Source organism: Xiphias gladius, chromosome 24 (assembly GCF_016859285.1).
Source record: "Xiphias gladius isolate SHS-SW01 ecotype Sanya breed wild chromosome 24, ASM1685928v1, whole genome shotgun sequence".
Lineage (NCBI taxonomy): Eukaryota > Metazoa > Chordata > Actinopteri > Istiophoriformes > Xiphiidae > Xiphias > Xiphias gladius.
This window is the reverse complement of record NC_053423.1, coordinates 13,286,602-13,308,518: the sequence shown is the minus strand read 5'-3', so window position 1 is coordinate 13,308,518 and position 21,917 is coordinate 13,286,602. Positions and strand designations below refer to the sequence as shown.

The window sequence follows — 21,917 nt, the reverse complement described above, 5'->3', positions numbered from 1 at the left end:
ACTGAGGAGGTCCAGTCAGTCTCGCCCCTCCGCTCTCAGCAGCAGCAGCAGCAGCATCATCGTCGTCGTCGTCGTCGTCGTCCCCGCCGGGTCCGGTTGGCAGAGAGGATGGTCCAGCGGAAAAGCAGCCGAGGGTGCCAATGACAGTGATAAGATAATGGCCCTCGGTTTTCGCAGGTTTCCGAATGCCCGACCAGTGACCGAGTGAAACGACCGTGTAAGTAAAACGGCGGAGATTTGGTTTTGTCCTGCTGTAAGGTAGAGCAGTTGAGGCTAACATAACGCGCTAACGTAAACCTGAGAGAGGGAGAGAGACTGTTTGCTAGCTTCGGTAACGGCAGCAAGGTAGGCTGCTTTGGGTGTTAACGCTTTCCCACGGCGCCGCCACAGCCGTGGGAAAGTGTTAACACCCAAGGTGAAGGGCTTTTGTCGGCAGCGTTTCGGACAACGTACACCTAACAGTCGCTTTTTCTAGTTGAGTTAGTAATTCACACAGGCTGACAGTCTGTTGAACAAAGGAGGTTTAACCGAGGGGCCGCATGGACAGAAACATACAGAGAGAAGTCGGCTGCTGTTTGTTTTGTGCTCCATTTCATGCTGACACACTTCTTCGGGGATAACCACACGAGGTCTGACCTGAATTTATAGCCGATACACGGTGACCTAGCTAATTATGGTAAATGCCGAAGCGATTTTGAAGTAAGTTGCACTGTTCCTCATTATGCAGCTCTTGACTTTGACTCTCTGATCTAAGTTTTATGTATCTTTTGACAGCCCGACTTTGTCCTCCAGCGGTTTTTACGGCACCACGAAGCACCCGTACTTTTGGTTCAGCTGTTGGAGTTAATGTGTATCAGCTGACAGCAAGTTTTGTTAACTGCAATGGCACTACAGTGGTTGTTTTTTTTTGTTTTTTGTTTTACAGACACGGTACAGTGCTAGTAACAGAGTAGTAACTGTAGCTTTGACTTTTAAGGTGCTGGCAGCTAGGGCTAAAATACTATGCTCCTGTTTAGATTCCTTTCAATAAAGTCTACAGTTAATCATAGCTGTAGCTGAATATAGCTAGACTGAAAACATATCACAGAGCTGAGATGCATATGAGTATGATATTAATATCTTGGTATGACAGACAGTGCCTGTGGTATGATTGCAACTATTGATTGTTTTCACCTTTTTTATACATATAATCATTAAGTTATTTTAGTCATCTATCAAGCAAAACTGCTGAACACTCAAGCTCCATCTTTTCAAAAGTGCAGATTTGCTGTTTTTCTCCATATTTGTATCATTACAGACTCAAAAATGTTTGGGTTTTGGATTGCTGGTGGGGCGGAACAAGATTTTTTTTTAAGTCATCATCTTGTACTTTAGGAAGTTGTAATGGGCATTTTTCACCATTGTGGACATTTTATTGACCAAACACTTAATCAGTTCTTTGGGGAAATAATTGTTAGATTTATTGCTTTTGAAAAAAAATTATTAATTGCAGCCCTAATCCGATTAGATCTGTCTTTTTGGTTAGAAATTATCGAAGTCGACCCAACACATTTTCGATTTGGTGTCTTTTGGTTTCAATTACAGTGATGCTAAACAGAGAAGAATGGAAATTTGTTAGTGTTTGGTGCTTTTGCTTGAAATAATGATTTAACAGTTGCAAATTCATTTCCTGCCAGTCACTTAATTGATTAATCATTTTAGCTTGATACCCAGTCACACCCGAAATATCCTCATAAATTACCATGTTGGTTGTTATTGTTTGCATTGCTCGCTGGGTTCTTGAGAAACTAAGGTTGTTATGACGTGAGTTCCTGTAAGGAGGAATCATCAGACAAGATTTCCAGAAAGGATTCATGTGTTTGGTATTCTGGGGCTATTGATAGATTTAGTCTTGTTTATCACATTGCCTAAATTGGGGAATACCATGTGTACCAGAGGCCGGTTCTGCATAGATCTGTGGTATGAGTGTAACTTCATATTGTTTGTTTTCAAACATATTTCAAAAACATACCTGCATTAATGGTGTGGTTTAAGGCAAATAGGACACGTTTTCAGTCAACAAGGAAGGAAACACTTCCTGACCATCACTCCAACTGACCACTGAATGACGTGTAGGCTCAAAGTTCTTTTGTAATAGTAGATAATTTTGCTGTCACAGCCAAGTGTGAACAGCAGAACTTAGGATAACTGGAATACCAAAGTTCCTCCATGTCCAGACTTCCTGTCCTTATTTAGTATGAGAGACAGAGAGAGACTGGCAGAGATCCACAGAGGAGTGAAGTGAACTGGAAGTAAACCAGTGTGCACAAAACAGAGAGCCAAGCAGACAGACTGACCTATTAACTATAGTAAACCCCCGTCACCACCACCACCACCCCACCAGATATACACAAACAAACACACACACACACACACACACACACAAGGTCCATTCTACTGCATGCATCACAGGAGCAGAACTTCAAAAATGTTGGCTATTATTCACCATTGGTAGCAGCTTCTGTTTGACCCGTACGTCTCCGTCTGTCAGTGTGTGTTTTCCCTGTCTGTCACTCCATAGAAATGGGAGGCAGAAGAGGGGAGGCAGCCAGCCGCGTTATTCAAATGTTCCAAAGCTCGGCCAGCCAGTGGCCAACTGTAGCCAGGCTAAAAGGGGCTCTTTGTGAGGGCCAGACAGATGGCCACAGAATGAAGACTGTAATGATACTCTCAACGGCCCAATACACACACGGGCACATGCACAGACTCCACTTATTACGAGATGTAGTGGTGCGTGTGTGTGTGTGCGTGTGCGTGCGTGTGTGCGTGCATGCCCGCGTGCGTGCCCGCGTGTGTTGGAGAGAAAGAAAGAAGGAGAGGTGGGGAAGACTTGAAGGAAATGAATCAGAACATATTTATAAACATAGTGATTCTGACCAGTATGTGACGAGAGAGAGTGTGTGTTTGTTTGTTTCCCATATCTGTTCCCTTTCACCGCACTGTTATTACTTTTGTGTAGCATGTCCTATTATTGTTTTGTGACGTAAAAAGTGCATGTCATGCCAGTTAAGTGAGTTTAAAACTCGTAGGGAGATGAAGAAGATAATGAAAAAGATCATTATAACTTGTGAATCCACAGGATGTTTATAAGCTGTTGCTGGGAGAGTAAACCCAGCTGTGGCAGCCATAGCTGTGACTCTCCTGATTGGTTTAGCGCCTGAGAAGCAAAGTAAAACTGGTTTTCGCCCAGTGTATTAGTGCTGCATGGTTTAACATAGATTCAGACTCTCATATTTTCATTAGCAGAAAACTATGTAAACAGCCTAATGTATGCAAATTCTTCACAAACGCAGCTTAACTTGACTCAGAGAGACCAGCTGAGGTAATATTGACCGTGCCTTTCATCAACTGACCAACAAATCAATGGTTTGGATGTCATTAACTTTCCTCTCTCACCTGCCCTCTTCATAATTATTTCCCTGTCCTTCTACCTTCTTTCTACTGTCCCTCTATTTTCCCCTCTATATCCGGTAAGATAACATCCTCAATGCAGCACATCATGATCGATGGATGGACTGATTGATTGAGCCTCTCCTCCTGTCTCTCTCCTTCCATTTCTCCCTACTTCTTCAGCTCCTGTCTTCTATCTTGTTATTTTTCTCTCCCTTTTCCTACCTTCACCAGCCTTTTTTTCCGCCACCCATTCTAATTCTTTCCTCTTCTCATGCTCCTCTTTCTACCTACCTTTTCCTCTCATCAATCTTCCGCTTTCTCTCTCTCGTTTACAGGGCAGGAAGACACTGAACCATGTTGCTCTGAGTTGTCACCTGTGGTGATCGGGGGAGGAGGAAGAGGAGGAGGAGGGAGGAGGTGTAGGCAGGCAGGCAGGCAGGCAGACGGGCATCTGTCACAGCTCCTTTAAGGCGGCCTTTTGCAAGCTTGAAGCCATGGGCAACACAGCCACCAAGTTCCGAAAGGCCCTGGTGGGCGGCGATGAGGCCCTGGCCTGGCAATTGTATGAGGGCAACCCTCAGTTCAGGGATGGCCTGGACCCGAATGCATCGTACGGAGAGCAGTACCAGCACAACACGGCCCTGCACTACGTCTGCCGGCATGCCATGACACGTCTGCTCAGGTAAAACTCTTTCTTTTTCTTTCTTTTTTTTTGTTCTGATTTATTTGAGAATTCAATTGAATTTGACAGTCATTTCTGAGGCTGGGGTCTACAATGTAGTTAAGCAGTTATCTAATACAGTTACAAAGGCAGTGAGTCATATTAAATTGAATAATAATTAGAAGTATGTCAGCTTTAATAGATTTCTGACGATCACCGTTTTCGTAATTTGTGTTTTTAAGGCAGATAAGGCAATTTGCTATACAGAGGTCAGTCACATATGCTGTCAGATATTGTAAATGATGTTAAAAGGCACAAATATAGTGCATTAGCCACGAGGTGCAGTCTCAACAACATCACCAACACTTATTTGTGGAATTAAAAAAAAACTGCAAACTACAGCCTCAAAAATGACCTATGGACTCAGTGAGCACCTGTAAGCGCCTCTACAAAAAACAAACGTTAAAGAAGCCAGTTTTTACACGTGACGTTCATAGTTCTAGTGGTGTGCTATGTGAAAACAGTTGTGTAATGGTCTTCTGTGGTTCTGGCGGGAGCTGAAAAATAACTAATGATGTCATGAGGTTAAATCGAACTGGGCTTTAGACTTCAAAGAATCAAACAAAAAGGCTGCCCTACAAACTTGGGATGTCGAGAAAGATCTGGGTGCCTAGGAGGCAGAGAGGGTTGCATTCTGGGAATCGTGTACGCACACATCAGCACACTCTCCCTTTTGATAATGTCATAAGAGAAACCATAAAGGGAGAGTCATTGAGTCTAATATGACCTAAAAGAAAGAGTCAAACTAAAAAACATATGGAGAGCAAGACACCAGTGTGTCTTTTTACCCCCTGCAGGGACAATCAAGCTGCTGGTCATGACCGAGACAGCTGACTCAGTGACTCAATAGCTGTCCTCACCTCCTCCTTCTTACAGTCTTCCTCCTCGCCCTTTCTTTCCATGATTACAGGGGGGGCAGAGGAAGCTGTTTGAAAAGGCCAGTCAATTATCTGTTCATCTGCATGTGTGCACACGTGCGTCTGTGTTTTGAGGGGGAAACAATGACTCCTCAACTGATTAATGTTTCAGTCTGTGAATTTTACACAGTGAATCAATTGGTGTGCTATTTGTGTCCTTTGCCAGTAACCTATTATGGGCCAGAGAGACGTGCTGAACACAACTCTTGGCTCCTGATAAGTATCAGAGGAAATGCTTCTTTGTTCCAACGGCTCGATTGGACAACGGCAAGCAGAGAGAGACGACTGAGAAATCTCAGTCAAAATAAAGACTTGTGAAGGACGAGCGTGGGCTGCTAGAAGCAGAGGCAGATTATTTTTAACATGTATCTGCTTCATGTTTATTTCCGCTCTCCTAGTTGTCTCCGTGGGTTGGATTGGCTAGTAATCCCGTGAGATGTGCAAAATGGGAAATCACAAGTAGACCTATTACTGGAAAAATGGGTGTAGTTCAGGAAGTGTAACCCTTCCTCCACAACAACTGAGTACAAAGTTGTATGTCAACATGTAAATAACAACTCTGACTTGGTTATTCATCTATGAACAACTGATTTTCTGCTGTTGGAAGAAGCAAAGAAATTAAGCAAAGAAATTAAGCAAATTTATGTGTTCGTGTGTTTGTTTGTTTTTGTGTGTGTGTGTGTGTGTGTGTGTGTGTGTGTGTGTGTGTGTGTGTGTGTGTGTGTGTGTGTGTGTGTGTGTGTGTGTGTGTGTGTGTGTGTGTGTGTGTGTGTGTTGGGGGGGTTGTAGTTGAGAGGGGAATAATTAGTGATTATTGCTGTGCGGGTGAATTGGCAGTGCATTGTCATTAGGGAGAGGCTTCAGGGGCTTGTGGCTGACAGGATAAGAAGGTCAAAAGTGGAAGAACAGGACAGCAATGGAATAATGGGCTGAAGGGCTGCACAATAGGGAAACATTCAAATACTAATTCCGTAGTGGCTACTGCTGTGTCCAAATTGCAGAGAGTGCCAAGAGGGAGATGTTTTACAACACTTTTTTTTTTAATATATTCAACCAGTGGAAATCTTATGACATCCTATTATTTTCTTCCTTTTTTGTTGGATTTGCATTAGTGGAATGTCTTTTCAGATGCTTCAAAACCCCTCTTTGTTCATGTCATACCACTGATGAAAAAGAAATTTAAGAAGTTTCCTACAGTTTAACATGCAGCTGCCATAGGATGATGTAATAAAGGATGTCAAATGGAAGGAAGACAAAAGACAATGGAAAAGGACACTGTAGAGGAGTAGAAAAATAAGTATAGGATAGAAAAAAGAGAGATGGAGAAACAGAATAGGTGGAGCCAAATAAAAGAGTGGAAAGCTAATCAGTAAATGGAGGTTCTGACAGACAAAGAGCAGAGAAAAACTATTTACTAAACAGAACTGCAACCGCAGCTGGGCTTCCAGTGCAACTGGCACATCCATCACCGTGTGTGCGTGTGTGTGCGCGTGTGTGCCTGTGTGTGTGTGTGTGCGCGCTGGCCAGCCAGCCAGCCAGCCTGTCCATTATCTCAGAGATGTTAAACAGAAATAGTCAATATTCTGTCATCTTTCTTCTCTTCCCTCCCTCTACCTTTCTTCTGACCCACCAACACTCATCTCACAGTCCATCTCACTAAGATTATTTACCCTCCTCTCACCTCCACTCATCCTTCCATCTACTTCTTCCTCCACATTTCTGTATCTCTCATAAGTATGCTTTATTGTTCTCCACATTCCCTTTCACTCTCCGCTTGAAACCTTCTTTCCACCTCACTTCTGAACGTTTGTGCTTATTATTGCCCTTTTGTCCTTCTCTTTTATTTAATCCCCTCTTTCTTGCCTGCATCCTGCAGGTCTTTCCTGTTCAGCAAAGAGGGGAACCCCAACAAGCGTAATGTGCACAATGAGACGTGCCTCCATGTGCTGTGCCAAGGCCCGCAGATCCTACTGCTGCCAGAGGGAGCGCTGTCACCACGACTGGCCCGACCACAGAGAGACGAGCAGCGCCGTGCGGACTGCCTGCAGGTACAAACACACGAGCGGGGACAAGTATAGTTTAATGCACACGCTTACATCTTGGTGTGGGGAAAAAAGTCTATTGTATAAAGTCATTGCTCTCATTAAAGTTGACATGAAAATAATGTTTTGCGTGTGTGTTTGTGGGTTCCCCTGCTGCCAGATGATCCTAAGCTGGACTGGGGCCAGGCTGGATGGAGGCCAGTATGAGAAGGCCAATGTCAACACCACTGACAACCACCACAGCACCTGTCTGCACTACGCTGCTGCTGCAGGCATGAAGAGCTGTGTTGAGGTGAGAGAAAGTGCTCTGAGGTTCAAACTCACATTGGGATGAGCTATCATTTGTGTGTTGCAGATCTGTCCTTGTTCTTTAAGATTGGATTTGGTAAAGATTTTGCAGCCAGTAAAAATTGTAGGCTGACTATTATGCCTATCCTTGCATCGGGAGTGTCTGCTTTGTGTTTCATTACTGTCAGATCCATGTAGTGCTTCCTCCCTTGTTTTTAAAGATTTTTATAGCTTTTGAATTAGGAAGGAAATCCACTTCTTGAATTAAAAGAAAATTGAACTCAGCTCTGATATGGGCAACTTAGGGAGAAAATAACCCAGATATTATCCTTTCATATAAGAGGTTTGAACAAGTTTATCTATCTGTTCTTCCATCTTTTATGCAATCTTTTATGAACTGTGTTTACACCTCTTCGTTGATGTACACCTTTTAACCCCTCTTTTACTGCACATCTTTTTGACTCATGTTTCGTCCCCTTCACTTTCTGCCCTTCCTCTACTTGTCATTTCTTTCTCCCTTTCTGTACATGTCACTGTCTACTTCCCCTTCTCATATTGTTTTTTTCTGTTTTCTACCATCGCAACTTTGTTAATTCTTTATCTCTTCCCCCATCTTCCCGATTTGTCTGCTACACTTGCTCTCGTTTCTTCTGTTGTTTTTGGATGCAAGTTCCTTCAATTCCTTTTTCCTGTCCATTTTCCATTTCTCCCTTTTCTCCCATGTCTTTTGTATCTCTTTGCTCCCTCCTCGTCCTTCCCTCTAGCTGCTAATCCAGAGCGAGGCGGACCTCTTTGTGGAGGATGAAGACAAGCTGACGCCATGCGACCATGCCGAGCGGCATCACCACACCGAGCTGGCCCTCAGCCTGGAGTCACAGATGGTTTTTTCCTCCTCTTCACCTCAGCAGTCAAACACAGATGCACATGGTGAAACCAACCTGCTGCAATACAAAGAGGTGAGACCACAGTTTCGAAATCAGGGGGTTTCCTGCTGGCCTGACTTTTATAATTAATGTGTTATTTTTATGATTTTTAAAGTCACATGTTTTAGTTAGTAAGTCAGTGTTGCAACTTTGAAGCATTCCCTTCTTACATTGTTCTTACAGTGTTGGCATCTTGCCAGGGAAAGACTTGATGTTAATATTCACCTCTAAATTAAAAAAAAAAAGTAAGTCAAAACTATGCTAGCTGCTTACAGATTGATGCAAAAAATTGATGCAGAATTTTAAAATTAATTACATTTAAACTTTCAAAGTCATGGAAGTTCCTAAATAGTAATGAAAAGGTCATGTGCATCATCAGCTTTCTTTTACGTAGGGAAATGTGATATAGGCATAACAAAAACATTAATTAATAATAATTGACAACTGCTTCTTTTAAACAAACTCGCATACAGAGAAACACAAAGCAAACACATACAATGATAGAAAGGTACAAGGTGGCACTTCCCAAAAACATACACTCCAGAGCTGCAATGATTAGTCAAATACAAGAAAATTGATAGGCAACCATTTTGATAATAGTTTTGAGTCATTTTGAAAGCAAAAATGCCAAACATTTTCTGGTTTCAGCTTCTGATATATGTGGATTTGTTTGTCTTATATATGATAGTAAATTAAATATTTGTTGGTTTTGGACTGGTGGTCAGACACAACAAGCAATTTAAGGCCCTCACTTTGGGCTTTGAGCAGTTGTCGTGTTTGTTTCCAACACCTTCTGAAGTTTCTGAAGCAAAATGATCAATCCAGAAAATAATTGGCAGATAAATTGACAATGAAAATAATTGTTAGTCACAGCCCTAATAGATAACTAATTCCCTGCAAGGATGCAAGATCATAACTATTGCTCTGAATAGATTGCTGGAAATCTTATTTGAGATCAATTGTGCTTTCGGTATTTCACAGTTGTTTTATATTCAACCAAGTGATGTCAAGCAATAAATCAACATGAGTAGCTGCTATTTCAGTCATTTTTGTGTTCTGTACGTTTCTTAGTGCTAGCATTTTTGACAAATTCAGTAGATTAAATTTCTGCAGATTATCTGCATTGAACGGTTCGCCTGGTTTTTCTGTGTAACCATTGAAGCCCACAGTGCCTATGACAGAATTCTTACCATTCACCTTCAATTTCACCCATTTGTCAACAAAATATCGTCTTGTTCTCCCAGTGTTCTCTCTTCATAGGCCAAAACTTACACTGGTTCTTACAAGTATAGTAATATGAGAATGCACACATCTTGCGTCATGGTTCTCAGGTTCTTAGTTAAGCAGAGGGCACCAGCACAGTCGTCTAGCAGGGGCTGTTGCCAACTGATAGCGGTTTCATCTTCCGTCCTGCAGCCAAAGCCATGCTAATTCTTAATCTCTCTTTCCTACCATTCCCACAACCCTCCATGCTCACCGCCTCACATTTTAGTACTTTTCATTTTTCTCAAACATTTCAATTTCTTAAACATATCTCAATCTCATACTTTTCTTGTTTTTGTTTAATACCATTTTCTTCTCATAATTTTTTGCCCTCACCTCCCATTTGATATTTTTCTCTCCTCTCTGCTTCTCCTCTCTCTGTCTTTCATCACTCCCTCTTCTTCCTTTATTTCTCTGTGTACTTTCCTAAAATTTTTCCCACTCTATCCTTTCAGCCTTATGAGGGACTGAAGCTTCAGGACCTGCGCAGGCTGAAGGACATGCTGATTGTGGAGACGGCAGACATGCTGCAAGCCCCCCTCTTCACAGCCGAGGCCCTGCTCCGAGCACATGGTGTGTGTTTGTCTTTTAGAGAAAGTGGACAGTCATATGTGGCTTTCACTAAACCTCATAGCACTGCAGTGTGATTGCATTATTTATGAAAAAATACATATGTATAGAATTAGTTCCCTGTTGCTAAGCTTGTAAGCAACCTCCTCCCTTTCTCAGACTGGGACAGAGAAAAGCTTCTGGAGGCCTGGATGTCAGACGCTGAAGGCTGCTGTCAGCGTTCGGGCGTGGCCATGCCCACCCCACCACCCAGCGGCTACAATGCCTGGGACACCCTACCCTCACCCCGCACCCCTCGGACCCCACGCTCACCCCTTACACTCACTCTTACCTCTCCCACTGACAGCTGCCTCACACCTGGAGAGGAGGGCCTGGCTACGGTGAGACAGAGTGATGACTTAAATAGGACAAGTTCTTAACTGGCATGTCTTGAAGATGCTTGCAATATCTGTGTTTTTTGTATTTAAATTGGAGCCATGTGTTGATAGATAGGAATGAATGGACTGAAATGTGTAAAGATATTGCAACTTGTCTTATCAAAAAAAAAAAAAAATCTTTGGGTCTAGTTGACCGTCTTACAGAATGCCAAGTGTCTCACTTGTTTGATTACGACAGTTTAATGTCTGATCTCACTAGAGCTAACGAGGTCATAGGCCATCTTTCTAGGAGTTCTTCTTTCTGCTCTTTGTAGTTGTACATCAGCATCAGTCTGATGTCCACTGATGCTGTTGAGGAAGGTGTAATTACACATCCAGTACCTATCATTTGTCTGCCTGCTAATCCTGGCTGTGACTTTACTTTCAGGCTTTTAAATGTTCAGACCTCAAGCTGTTTGGCAGCTTCTACCCGAAGACTTACATGTACAAGATAAAGGACATTTGGGTATATTTTAGGTGATGGATGGGATTTGATATTATTTTAAAGGTATGATGAAACTGTGTGGACTCAGGAAAAATATGCCACAGCATATTCTCTCAAAAATTACAATGGAATTGAGTAAATCCTCTTTAGCACAGTCAAAGTAGGTGTTATTTTGGCCTTCCCCTGTGTATATTATGGAAATTACGCAGCAAAAAGTACCAAATCTTTATTAAATGGAATATACAACAATTTTATAGGTGTTATTATGCTATCATACAGCATAAATCATGTGATTTGTCCCACTTGTCTTCGTGCAGTGTGGAATCTGTCTCTGCTCTATCTCAGTCTTTGAGGACCCAGTGGACATGTCCTGTGGCCATGAGTTCTGCAGAGCCTGCTGGGAAGGGTAGGGGCCCGTGTTTGTGTGTGTGAATGTTCTTGCATACTTCAGTGTGTTTTTTTTTTTGTGTGTGTGTGTGCATTTTTCTTACATGTGTGTGTTTTTCTCAGGTTCCTCAACGTAAAGATTCAGGAGGGTGAAGCACACAATATCTTCTGCCCGGCGTATGAGTGTTATCAGTTGGTGCCAGTGCATGTGATAGAGAGCGTGGTTTCCAGAGAGATGGACCAGCGATACCTACAGTTTGACATCAAGGTGGAAACACAGCATACACTCATACAAAAGTTAGGCACATCACCGCTAAAGAAATGCTTTTCTTCCAGGTGAATTCATTTTTTGTGTTTTTACCCCTTGCCTAACTTCTTGCTACATATTTGTATGAAATTGTGTTTGTTTCTTCCTGTTTTTCTCATTGCACAATCACTTCTGCTCTTTACTTTCCCTGCAGTCCTTCCCCTTTATCCTTTGTCATTTATCTGTGTCCCCTCTTTCTCTCCCATCTCTTATCTCCCCTCTTCTCACCTTTTTTTCCAGGCATTTGTGGAGAACAATCCTGCCATCCGCTGGTGTCCTGCAGCGCGTTGCGAGCGAGCGGTGAGGCTCACCCGACCAGGCCCCGGGGACAGTGACCCACACAGCTTCCCCCTGCTACCCTCACCAGCTGTCGATTGTGGCAAGGGTCACCTCTTTTGCTGGTACACTACATGTTTTTGTTTTTTTTGCTGTATACACACATGCAATTATACCACACACATAGTCATCTCTACTTACACATGTTTTAATGACAGTGTTACTGACATGTCATTAAGCAAAGCCGGACACAAGCCTCCCTTATTTAAGTATAAGCCAATATAATGTTTAAGCCACCCACTTTTTACCTCCTTTCATTTCAGATTGGAACACTCAACACAGCTGGAAGACGAACCCACTGTGTTGAACATAATCATTACATTCACACAGGCCTGACAGCATTCATCTTATTTTCTTAAAACTATAATGTAAATGCCAGTTTTCTTTATCACAGCTCACAAAATTGACCTAAAATCATATGTGAGGCAGCTATTATCTTGTTTTTTGTTTTGCCAGCCCAACAAATTATATGTTATCAGAAACTTAGACTTCATTTTTCTGTGCATTTTTCCTCTCTTATCTTACTAGGAAGGAGTGACAAGTTGTCATACTCCTTTGGTCTTAATGCCTTTTATTATACTACACCCAATCCTCTCTTTATCACCCTCCCTGTCTGCAGGGAGTGCCTTGGTGAGGCCCATGAGCCGTGTGACTGTCAGATGTGGCGGAACTGGCTCCAGAAAGTCACAGAGATGAAGCCTGAGGAGTGTAAGTCTATCCTGTGTTGTTTGTGAATTTTCACTAGGTACCATTTTAGCTGCACCTCAGTAAGCCGGCACCACAGTAAGGCAGTTAACAGCAGCTGTCACAACAGCCTACCAGGATGTGTCTAAAATATTTTTTCTAGCGTGGTGGCAGGTGTTCAGGTCATTGATATTTGCCAAATGTGTGCATGTGTGTGCTGGAGAGTGTATCTGCAAGGCAGGTGTTTGACAGTTGAGATGTAGCTGAACTGTGTGCGCGTGTGCTTCTGTGCTTGTGTGTACCTCCTGCAGTGGCAGGTGTGAGCGAGGCCTATGAGGATGCTGCTAACTGCCTGTGGCTGCTGACCAACTCCAAACCATGTGCCAACTGCAAGTCACCCATTCAGAAGAATGAGGGCTGCAACCATATGCAGTGTGCCAAGGTATATACACTAACTCTCTTTGTCACCTGTGTTCCAGCATTTTTGTAGATAATGACTTCTGGTCACTGACTTATTAAGGAATATTCCAACATTTTATCCCATTTTGTACAGTATTTTGGTTAAAATCCTTAAAATGATCTTCTCTCTCTGTAGTGTAAGTATGATTTTTGTTGGATCTGCCTGGAGGAGTGGAAGAAGCACAGCTCATCAACAGGAGGCTACTATCGCTGTACTCGCTATGAGGTCATCCAACAGCTAGAGGAGCAGTCCAAGGAGATGACTGTAGAGGTCCAAACACGCACACCCACTCATAAAATACAGGATACACACTCAGTTGATCACAGACAAGCTCTCACTGATATAAACATGCACACAAAATATATTCACACAAACGTACACTTACCTGCTCACGTTTCCACCGACAAGAACTACTCCATCACCTGTCAGATAATACATTTTTGAAGCACGTGTTCATATGCCCTGCAGCATTGAATATACTCACACACAATAACGCATACCCCAAGCCATAACATGGATTTTGTTACAGGCAGAAAAGAAGCACAAAAGTTTTCAGGAGCTGGACCGTTTCATGCACTATTACACTCGCTTCAAGAACCATGAACACAGTTATAAGGTAATTCTCTCTCCACAAACACACAGACACACATTCACACAAACATACACTCTCACACACACACACACACACACACACACACACACACACGTTTATAACAGTTCAGAGCTGGCATGAATTTCTAAAATACTTGTGAATACATACATTCATAATATCAAGATCATTACATATTGGACATGTGTATCGTCTCCTCTCTGTTCATTAGCTGGAGCAGAAGCTGCTGAAAACAGCTAAAGAGAAGATGGAGCAGCTGAGCAGAGCCTTCATTAGCCGCAAGTCTCTCTTACACTGATCTCAGCCTGTTGTTGGGAAGAGCTGCATCAGAATAGAGTTTCAAATATCCAAATGGTTGTCAAAATTGCTTATACGTGAATAGAGCATAGTTATTTCAACTTCACACCCAAGCTTTGGTTTGTTTTTATCATAATACATTAATCCTAACATTGTAATACTGGCTAGGTTAATTGCTGCAAGGAAGTCAGGGACCATAAATGCATCCTTTTTTCCTTAACAAATTATTATCATTATTACATCCCTCTCATCCTCTAAAATAAACCCAATATCAATGCTAAATGAGTGTCTGTATATGTGTATCTGTTCTGGTGCAGGTGAAGGCACTCCTCCAGACACACGGTTCATTGAGGATGGTGTGTGTGAGCTGCTGAAGACGCGGCGCGTGCTGAAGTGCTCTTACCCATACGGCTTCTTCCTGCAGCAAGGCAGCACCCAGAAGGAGATATTTGAGCTCATGCAGGTAATTTGACACATACCTGTCATGTATGCATCCTCTGCACGAACAAGACTAACAACTTTAAAGCCCTGTCGGAGATCCCTTAAAACCGCTGTTAATTAGACCCCGCAGGACTAAAATGGTTAGAACAAACAAAGTACTGTCAAGACATTATTTGTCAATCTGACCATTAGTTTTTGTGTTTTTATGTACAAATGGGTATTTGGGCTTATTGGCCAAACGACAGGTCAGGGAGTCAACAAAATCATTCTCACCTTCTGAGGACCATGAATATCCAAAGAAAACTCCACGGAAGTTTGGCTGGTTTTCCGTTTATGTTGAGATATTGTACTGGCATCCTTGGGCAAGTGACGTGCACAAATGACTTTTTTTAATGCATATACTGTATATAAATAATTATTCTTCAGAAATAATTGTGGCCAAGCACTTTTCTGCATTACCACATTTCATAACTAAGTTAAGATTTAATCTGAATTCCAAAATGGTAGTGCAGCGTCTAATTTGTATTTTTGATTCCTGTGCAAATGTTAAAAATTGACTCAATTTTTTTTTATTTTTTTTTTAATTTTCTATTTTCTGATGTTTTGTATTCCCAGAACAAAAGACTAATCTAATATGCAGAATTGCTTTAAAATGTTTTTATTGTAGTCATACTTTGTTTACAGAAGTACAGAAGATCCTTGCAAAAATATTTGAACCACCATAGGTCAATTTTATCCACTTTTCAGATACTTAAACAGGATTAAGATTGGATGAGGTCTGCTAATTTTTAGTACTCTTTATCTCAGCTTGTGTTTTATTTACAGTAGAAATTAAATAGAAGTTGCAAAATCGTTTTTTTAAATTTTAATTTCCAGTCTTCGAGTAGATGGAGGTTAGAAAGTTTTCTTTGTTTCTTCCCAGACGGATCTGGAGATGGTAGTGGAGGATCTGGCACAGAAGGTGAACCGGCCGTACTTGAGGACGCCGTGCCACAAGATCATCAGCTCAGCCCGGCTGGTCCAACAGAAGAGGCAGGAGTTCCTGGCATCAGTGGCCCGTGGCGTGGCTCCCAATGACTCCCCCGAGCTTCCCCGTAGGAAGTAAGGGCAAACAAACTCCCCCAGAAACAAAATGTGGTTTTGTTTTGCTCAGGTTAACAAATTCACTGCATAGCAGAGACACTGGCAGGCGTTCAGGAGACAAAAGTACGGGTATAGTTACCCTTGATAAAACATCTTGTGTTTGCATTTCTTTCAGCTACCCTGGAGGATCATGGGACTGGGAGTACCTTGGCTTTGCCTCTCCTGAGGTAAACAGAGAATCTCCATCTGTCACGCCATACACCAAAACACTAACTCTGTTTGTTCTGCTAACCTTCCTGGTTCTTGCTAAGCTAATGCTACTTTCTAAAAAACGCACTTATGCAATTAGTGACCTACTCCTTTATGAGGTTACATTAATGCATGACTATGGCTGCAGCTGATTTAGTTTGCTTATGTGTTAAGATGGGGAGTCGTCACTCTGTACTGGGGACAGGAGATCAAAGAGAGAGACAGTCACAGGTAATGCACCATAGTTTCATGGTATTTTGTGCATATGCATGGGATGTATTGTTATCTTACAACACAACAGACACAGCTGCTTAGAGTTGGTGTTGTAATAACCCACCTTGAATCACTGTTTGTAGGATTATGCTGACATCCAGTACCGTCGTAGACACAGGCCACGGCGCAGAGGAGACATGCTGAGTCTGCACAACCTTAGAAGCAGCAGCAACACACCAGAGACCAGCAGGAGGAGTGACAACACAGGTCTAGAAAAACAGAATGTTCAATAGCCTTATGTAAAGACCTTTATTAGAAAAAGGGAGTTTCCAAAACGCACAAAGGTATATATACTTTATGGGGCATTTTGCACAGGTACCAGTTTCACTCATGTATAGTACCATATACAACAGTTTTTTTTATAGCAGTGTATTTGCACAAGCTATGCATCTCAGTCCAACTCCATTCCCTGCCTCCATTTATAAATTTTGACTTGTCACTGCACCAGACAGCCGGCAAATGGGATTTTATTTTATTGCTGCATGAATCAGGTCTGTCAAAGCACACAGAGGCATTGATCACTGGGATCAATTGGCAGTCAAGCCACACAAAGCAGTCCTTGTTTTAATGTGACATTTTCTGTTCCAGAAGGTCCAGAGAGGAGCGAGGGCCGCAGGAGAGTGCTGGGCTCGCTGGATGAAGATGACCCCAACATCCTTCTGGCCATCCAGCTGTCGCTCCAGGATTCCCGCAGAGAGCGAGGCCTGGAGGGAGGCCTGGAGAGAGGGATGGAGGGGAGAGCGGAGCTGGAGCGTGGAATGGACAGAGGACAGGAGAGGAGGTCGGGTCCCGCAGGAGACCTGGCTGATGTTTCTTTGCACTCCCTCAACACAGACGGTCCAGCAGGAGCCAGAGGCTCCTCCTTCCCCGCATCTCTCCTGGATCCTCCTCGTCCCCCTCACAGGACAGACTCCACCTCCCAACCCCCCACAGCTAACCCCCTCCCCCTCCCTCCCCCACCTCCCTCTCTCAGTGCAGAGCTGCTGGAGCTGGGAGACAGCCTTATGAAATTGGGGAACATAACCACTCCTTATGACCTGGACACACACACCCAGGAGCAGCTCTGCTCACACCACACATACAACCACAGTGCTCTCACTGCTCCCTACACCATTGAACCTGCTTACAGCGATTGCAGCCATAGACAAGACCAGAATGCACTGACAGCTCCATTTGTACTCGACCATATCACCATCACAGGTCCTCGGTATGACGGCAAAGAGCAGAGTTACTGCCACTCCAGTACTTATTTGGCTGAGGCTGAGCACACTGCCTCCTGTGCAGTAGAGCGCACCCAAAACCCCGCCCAAAACCACGCCCTTCCTGGTACATATAACCGGGAGCACGCAGGCACGTATGACAGCACCCCAAAACCGGAGAGCTCTTACAACCCCTGCCCAGAACACAGTAGCTCTTACACACAGGAGCGTCCTGCTGCCTACGCTCTGGAACGCCCACCCAAAACAGACCCTCAGCCCCCTGCCCAGTTGTGCCTCCCGTCTCCAGAGCTTGAGCCAGAGCTGCTGCTTTCACCAGTTATCCCCCCAGGGGGCCCTTTCACCCCCAGCGATCCTCAGAGTGTGGAGGCCCTGGACCCCACAGCCAGTGCCCAGCTGCTGGACAACATCATGGCCTGGTTTAACAACAATATCAACCCGCAGAACAACCCCCAGAGCCTGGCCCTCATCCCCTCCCCGCCCACCACAGAAACCGACTCCTCCCCTGACACACACACTGAGACTGAGTCAGAGAGCCAGACCTCCAGGGGCGTGACCCCCGCCCCGCTCTGGCAGCCCCTGGAGGGCCAGCCAGAAGCGGACAGAGGGACGGCGAGTCCCCGTTTAGGTGCTGCCGGCGTGGAGGGCCCGAAGACATCGAGGCCCAGCACTTTGGAGCTGGAAAACAGAGAGGCTGGCGAGGAGGGTGTGGACGCAGGGTGTGTGGCAGACCTGTCGCTGGCCGAAGCGCACACACACCCGTGCTCACACTCCCAACGTGTAAACAGCCCCACACACACTGCCCCGGCCACAGAGAGAGACTTAGACCTCGTTCTTCAGCTAGAGGTGGACCAATCACCTGAAGAGTGGGAGGAGCAAGTACACCTGGTGTGATGGAGTAGAGAGAGAAAGTCGAGCCAAGTGCAGGAAGAGAGAGATGAGAAGAGTGATGAAAGTGAAAGAGGAAAGAAAATCAAAGACAAGAAAACTAGAGCGAAGCACTGGAGGAAAAATATAAGATACAACGGTGATGCCTCAATGAAAGATGTAGGTCTTTTGGGGTTGAGTGTTTACTGTATGTATTATACTGTATCTAGAAAGGACATAAAACCCTGCAGACTTTGTCCAGTAAAGATGATGTCATATGCAGTTTGATTTTTTTTTTTTTTTTTTTTTAAGTGCTTTGGTCTGCTGTAAAAACAGACAAACTATTCTTTGAAAACAAATGAGTGTTTAAAACGGAGTACATCAATGGAAAGCTACTGATATCATCATGACATAAAATGCTGCACGTTTTTGTTTTCTTATTTTATTTATTCCCTGCCTCCTGTATTTGTCTTCTCAGTTTGTTCAGGGTGAAGCTTTGGTGCTGCTGAAAATCCAAACTTGCCTCGTACACCCACACTTTAACACACTGACCCAACCGCGAGCCTGTTCAGAGCTCCGAGAGCCAAATATGATGATAACTGTAACCTTGGGGCTTGTTAGCGTACTGTACAATCAGAGGGCCTGATTCAGATTTTTTTTGGACCTTCATGCACACTGTGCCTGCTTTGTTAAGAAAGCCAACACACTACTGATCTTTCCTCTAGGTAGGCTGCAAAGAACCAGGATACACCTGTCTGCTTGGTAAACGTATCTGACGGTAACAGTACTTTTGTAACATTCAGACGATCGCAGAAGATAAATTGTCTTGTCCCTCTGCACAGCGAGGTCAGATATCAGTCTCAGCTACAGAGCAGCAGTAGGAATTCAGTGTCTTGCTCAAAGGCACTTCAGCATCAGGGGTGCTTGTTTTCAGAGGGGATTGAACTCTATTCTTCCTGCTCACTGCACCATCCTGCTACTCATTCCATGTACTTCTCTGTCTTTATCAGAGATTTTTAACCATTAGTCTCATAAATATTGCAATATTTTACAGTTGCTTTGGCTCAGTGTTCGCAAGTTTTTCAATTGGCAATACACTTACAACAAAATGCCTACGAACACACAATGAAAACATATTTATCAAACTAGGTAATTTAAGTTAACACAGCATCACAATTTTGTATATGTTCACCACTGAATTTTAAACCTTGTTGCATTTCTAAAATAAAATTGTCATTATCAAATAATGCTGTCAAACAGTAACTAATTCTGCACCATTGTCATTTCCTCAACATTGTGTGAATTCTATTGACAAAAATGTGTCAGAACTCAGTATTTGAAATGACAGAGTAAGAACGGCTTTTGAAAACTTTAATTTTGTCTATAAAACATTTTTGTTTCCAATTAATATAGATGAAGTCCAAGGTCTGACTTTATACAGCAGTAAATTCTTTATTTAAACAAGTCAAAATAATGACTTGGGACTGTACTTCTCTGCATTTGTTTACTCACCAAAACGCAGATATTTTAATTCCTTGTATGTTTAATCCTCTAAAATACAGTAAACTGCCGTAACCCTGGAATGCATAACATTCAACCACAGTGTGTTCAGGGTGAGATTGTATTGAGTCAGTGTGTCTCTTTTCATTAATCATGGAATCTGAGCCAAAGCAGGTGTCAAATACTGTAAATGAAAATACTTCTTCTACTTTTATAACTGCAGACTTTGCTGTTTTTATCATATCTATTCCACTACTGATGGCCGGTACAGTGTGCTGTTGGTAGATGGGAGATGGGCTGGGTTTTTACTGTAATTTATCCTTTTTTATTCCTTTATTCCTTATCATGGAGATGAAATCTCTTCCAGTTGAGACCAGAGTTGTTGGGTCTGTGTGCCTTTTGTTTCGATCGTATTTGTTTATTTGTTGGTATTTATTAGTGTCATAACTTTTGGAACATGCTAAACAAGTTGCTAATGAAAGTTAATGGAGAACACACCACTCTGGCTGTTGCCATAATACACTGAGGTTCTTGATGCACATTAGTGTTGTTTGTCCTCTCAGCCCTGGTTTATCTCACTTGTCCTTATCCCCAGAGAACACATACCCATGTTCTGGCCATTTAGCTTATATGAGAACCGCTTTGAGGCTGTCTCAAGGAATTAATTTTTCAATTATTCACACTTATTAGTTTCCACTATAATTAACAACCACTTTATCTGAATGTTGCTAAAGTCAAGTCGGCCTTTGATTTCAGAAGGATCTTGAAATCTGATGTAGCACTCTGACTCCTTATGTCTACAAGGAAATTAAACACTGCCTGTTGTGTTGAGATATGATTTGGTGCTTTGGGAACTGGAATGGTAATAATGGAGTGTTTTAATCACACTTTGACGGCATGCCAAACAAATGTAAGGAAATCCTGTCTTAAGACCAGATTCTGATTCTGTTAAATTCTTCCCACTGGTTAACGAAAGCATCCAGTTACAGAGAACGTGATGTGCAAACAAAAAGGCATCAATTAGAATTGAGGGTGTGAGTTTGAAGCTTTTTTTTTTAAAGGGAAGTGGCAAAAGTACTCCACAGAAATGAACTTGACCTTAGAGGAAGTGACAAAAGCCTAAAACAACACCTTTTCCTTTCCGAACTGAACATTAAACTGTGAAGGTGCTGGACAGGTTGTAGGTGCTGAGGAAGACATTTCATAAAAGCCTGCTGAGATGTGAGCGCAGCTGGTGTCGCCCCTAACGTTTCAGACTTTGTTGACTGAGGAATGGCTTGATCAACGGGACTGCGCACACGTCTCATGGGGTGAATGGTGCAGCAGTGGAAGCGATGAGTCTGGGGTCCTTTAATTTGCAAAAGCATGCTGTTAATGAGTTGCACTAATCCAGTGCTGTAAGGCAAGATATGGACGACTGATGAGTGCGGCTATTATTATTATTATTTTTATTTTATTTTATTTATTGTTTTTGTTTTCTTAATTAAGAAATGGATTTATGGCATCAAAGGAATGGTCCTGTGCCATTTTGTACTCCATATATAATGTTTATATTTTAACGATCCCTCGACCAAGAACTTCAGAATACAATAAAAAAAAAAAAAGAAATTGCACTCTCATAGATTATACTTGATACATTCCCAGTCGGACCGTAAGAGAGGTTTGATGTGTGGCCAAAACTGTAAATGAAAGTGTCAGTGCAAAGTTTACTCTCAATAAAAAGAACTGAAAGTGTGTCGCTATGAGTTTTGTGTGCCCTGATTTGAAAATCTGCCAAAAAAAAGAACAGGCGGCTTTCACGTGACACCGTTTCTTCTTTCCCCGATCCCTGTGATCACTACAGCATCACATACTGTGCATGTAGGACAAGTTAGAGCTGTGAGTCTGCCACTCAGTCTACTGTCAGTTTCCACCTGTCACTAGTTATCAACAACATGCCAAACAGGATCAAGTAAACTAACTATTTATTTTTTAAACACATATACAAAGAGCCTGTTCTTGGGCTTTTTCTTTTGTTAGTTAAAAACACAACAAAAAATCCAGATTCTTTATAACCGATGAGGTGAAAAAGATTCACTTACAGATTTAGTACTAGGCGCTCAAGTAAATCTACAGATATTCCCTCTTATTGACAGGTCTGTGGCTGTGAAGTAGAATCGGGCCTCTTGTCCAAGAAGACATTTTGACAC

At 42.8% G+C, this 21,917-nt stretch overlaps 1 protein-coding gene across 3 annotated transcripts; it reads left to right on the top strand.

Moving 5' to 3' along the window:
- Nucleotides 1–21,877, top strand: LOC120786188 (ankyrin repeat and IBR domain-containing protein 1-like). Of its 3 annotated transcripts, none has more exons than XM_040121429.1 (21): nucleotides 1–217; nucleotides 3,768–4,114; nucleotides 6,947–7,118; nucleotides 7,273–7,404; nucleotides 8,165–8,356; nucleotides 10,042–10,159; nucleotides 10,316–10,536; nucleotides 11,335–11,423; nucleotides 11,528–11,672; nucleotides 11,952–12,112; nucleotides 12,667–12,755; nucleotides 13,043–13,173; nucleotides 13,327–13,461; nucleotides 13,721–13,807; nucleotides 14,013–14,079; nucleotides 14,416–14,561; nucleotides 15,462–15,640; nucleotides 15,798–15,849; nucleotides 16,046–16,102; nucleotides 16,228–16,351; nucleotides 16,736–21,877. In XM_040121429.1, the coding sequence occupies exons 2-21, from the start codon at nucleotides 3,927–3,929 to the stop codon at nucleotides 18,253–18,255; spliced, it is 4,005 nt and encodes a 1,334-aa protein (XP_039977363.1). In that variant the 5' UTR covers nucleotides 1–217; nucleotides 3,768–3,926; the 3' UTR covers nucleotides 18,256–21,877. The 3 variants fall into 3 exon arrangements, with proteins under 3 accessions (XP_039977363.1, XP_039977361.1, XP_039977364.1); XM_040121427.1 differs by having other exon boundaries at nucleotides 16,733–21,875; XM_040121430.1 differs by lacking the exon at nucleotides 16,046–16,102 and having other exon boundaries at nucleotides 16,733–21,876.
- Nucleotides 21,878–21,917: the final 40 nt, after the last annotated feature.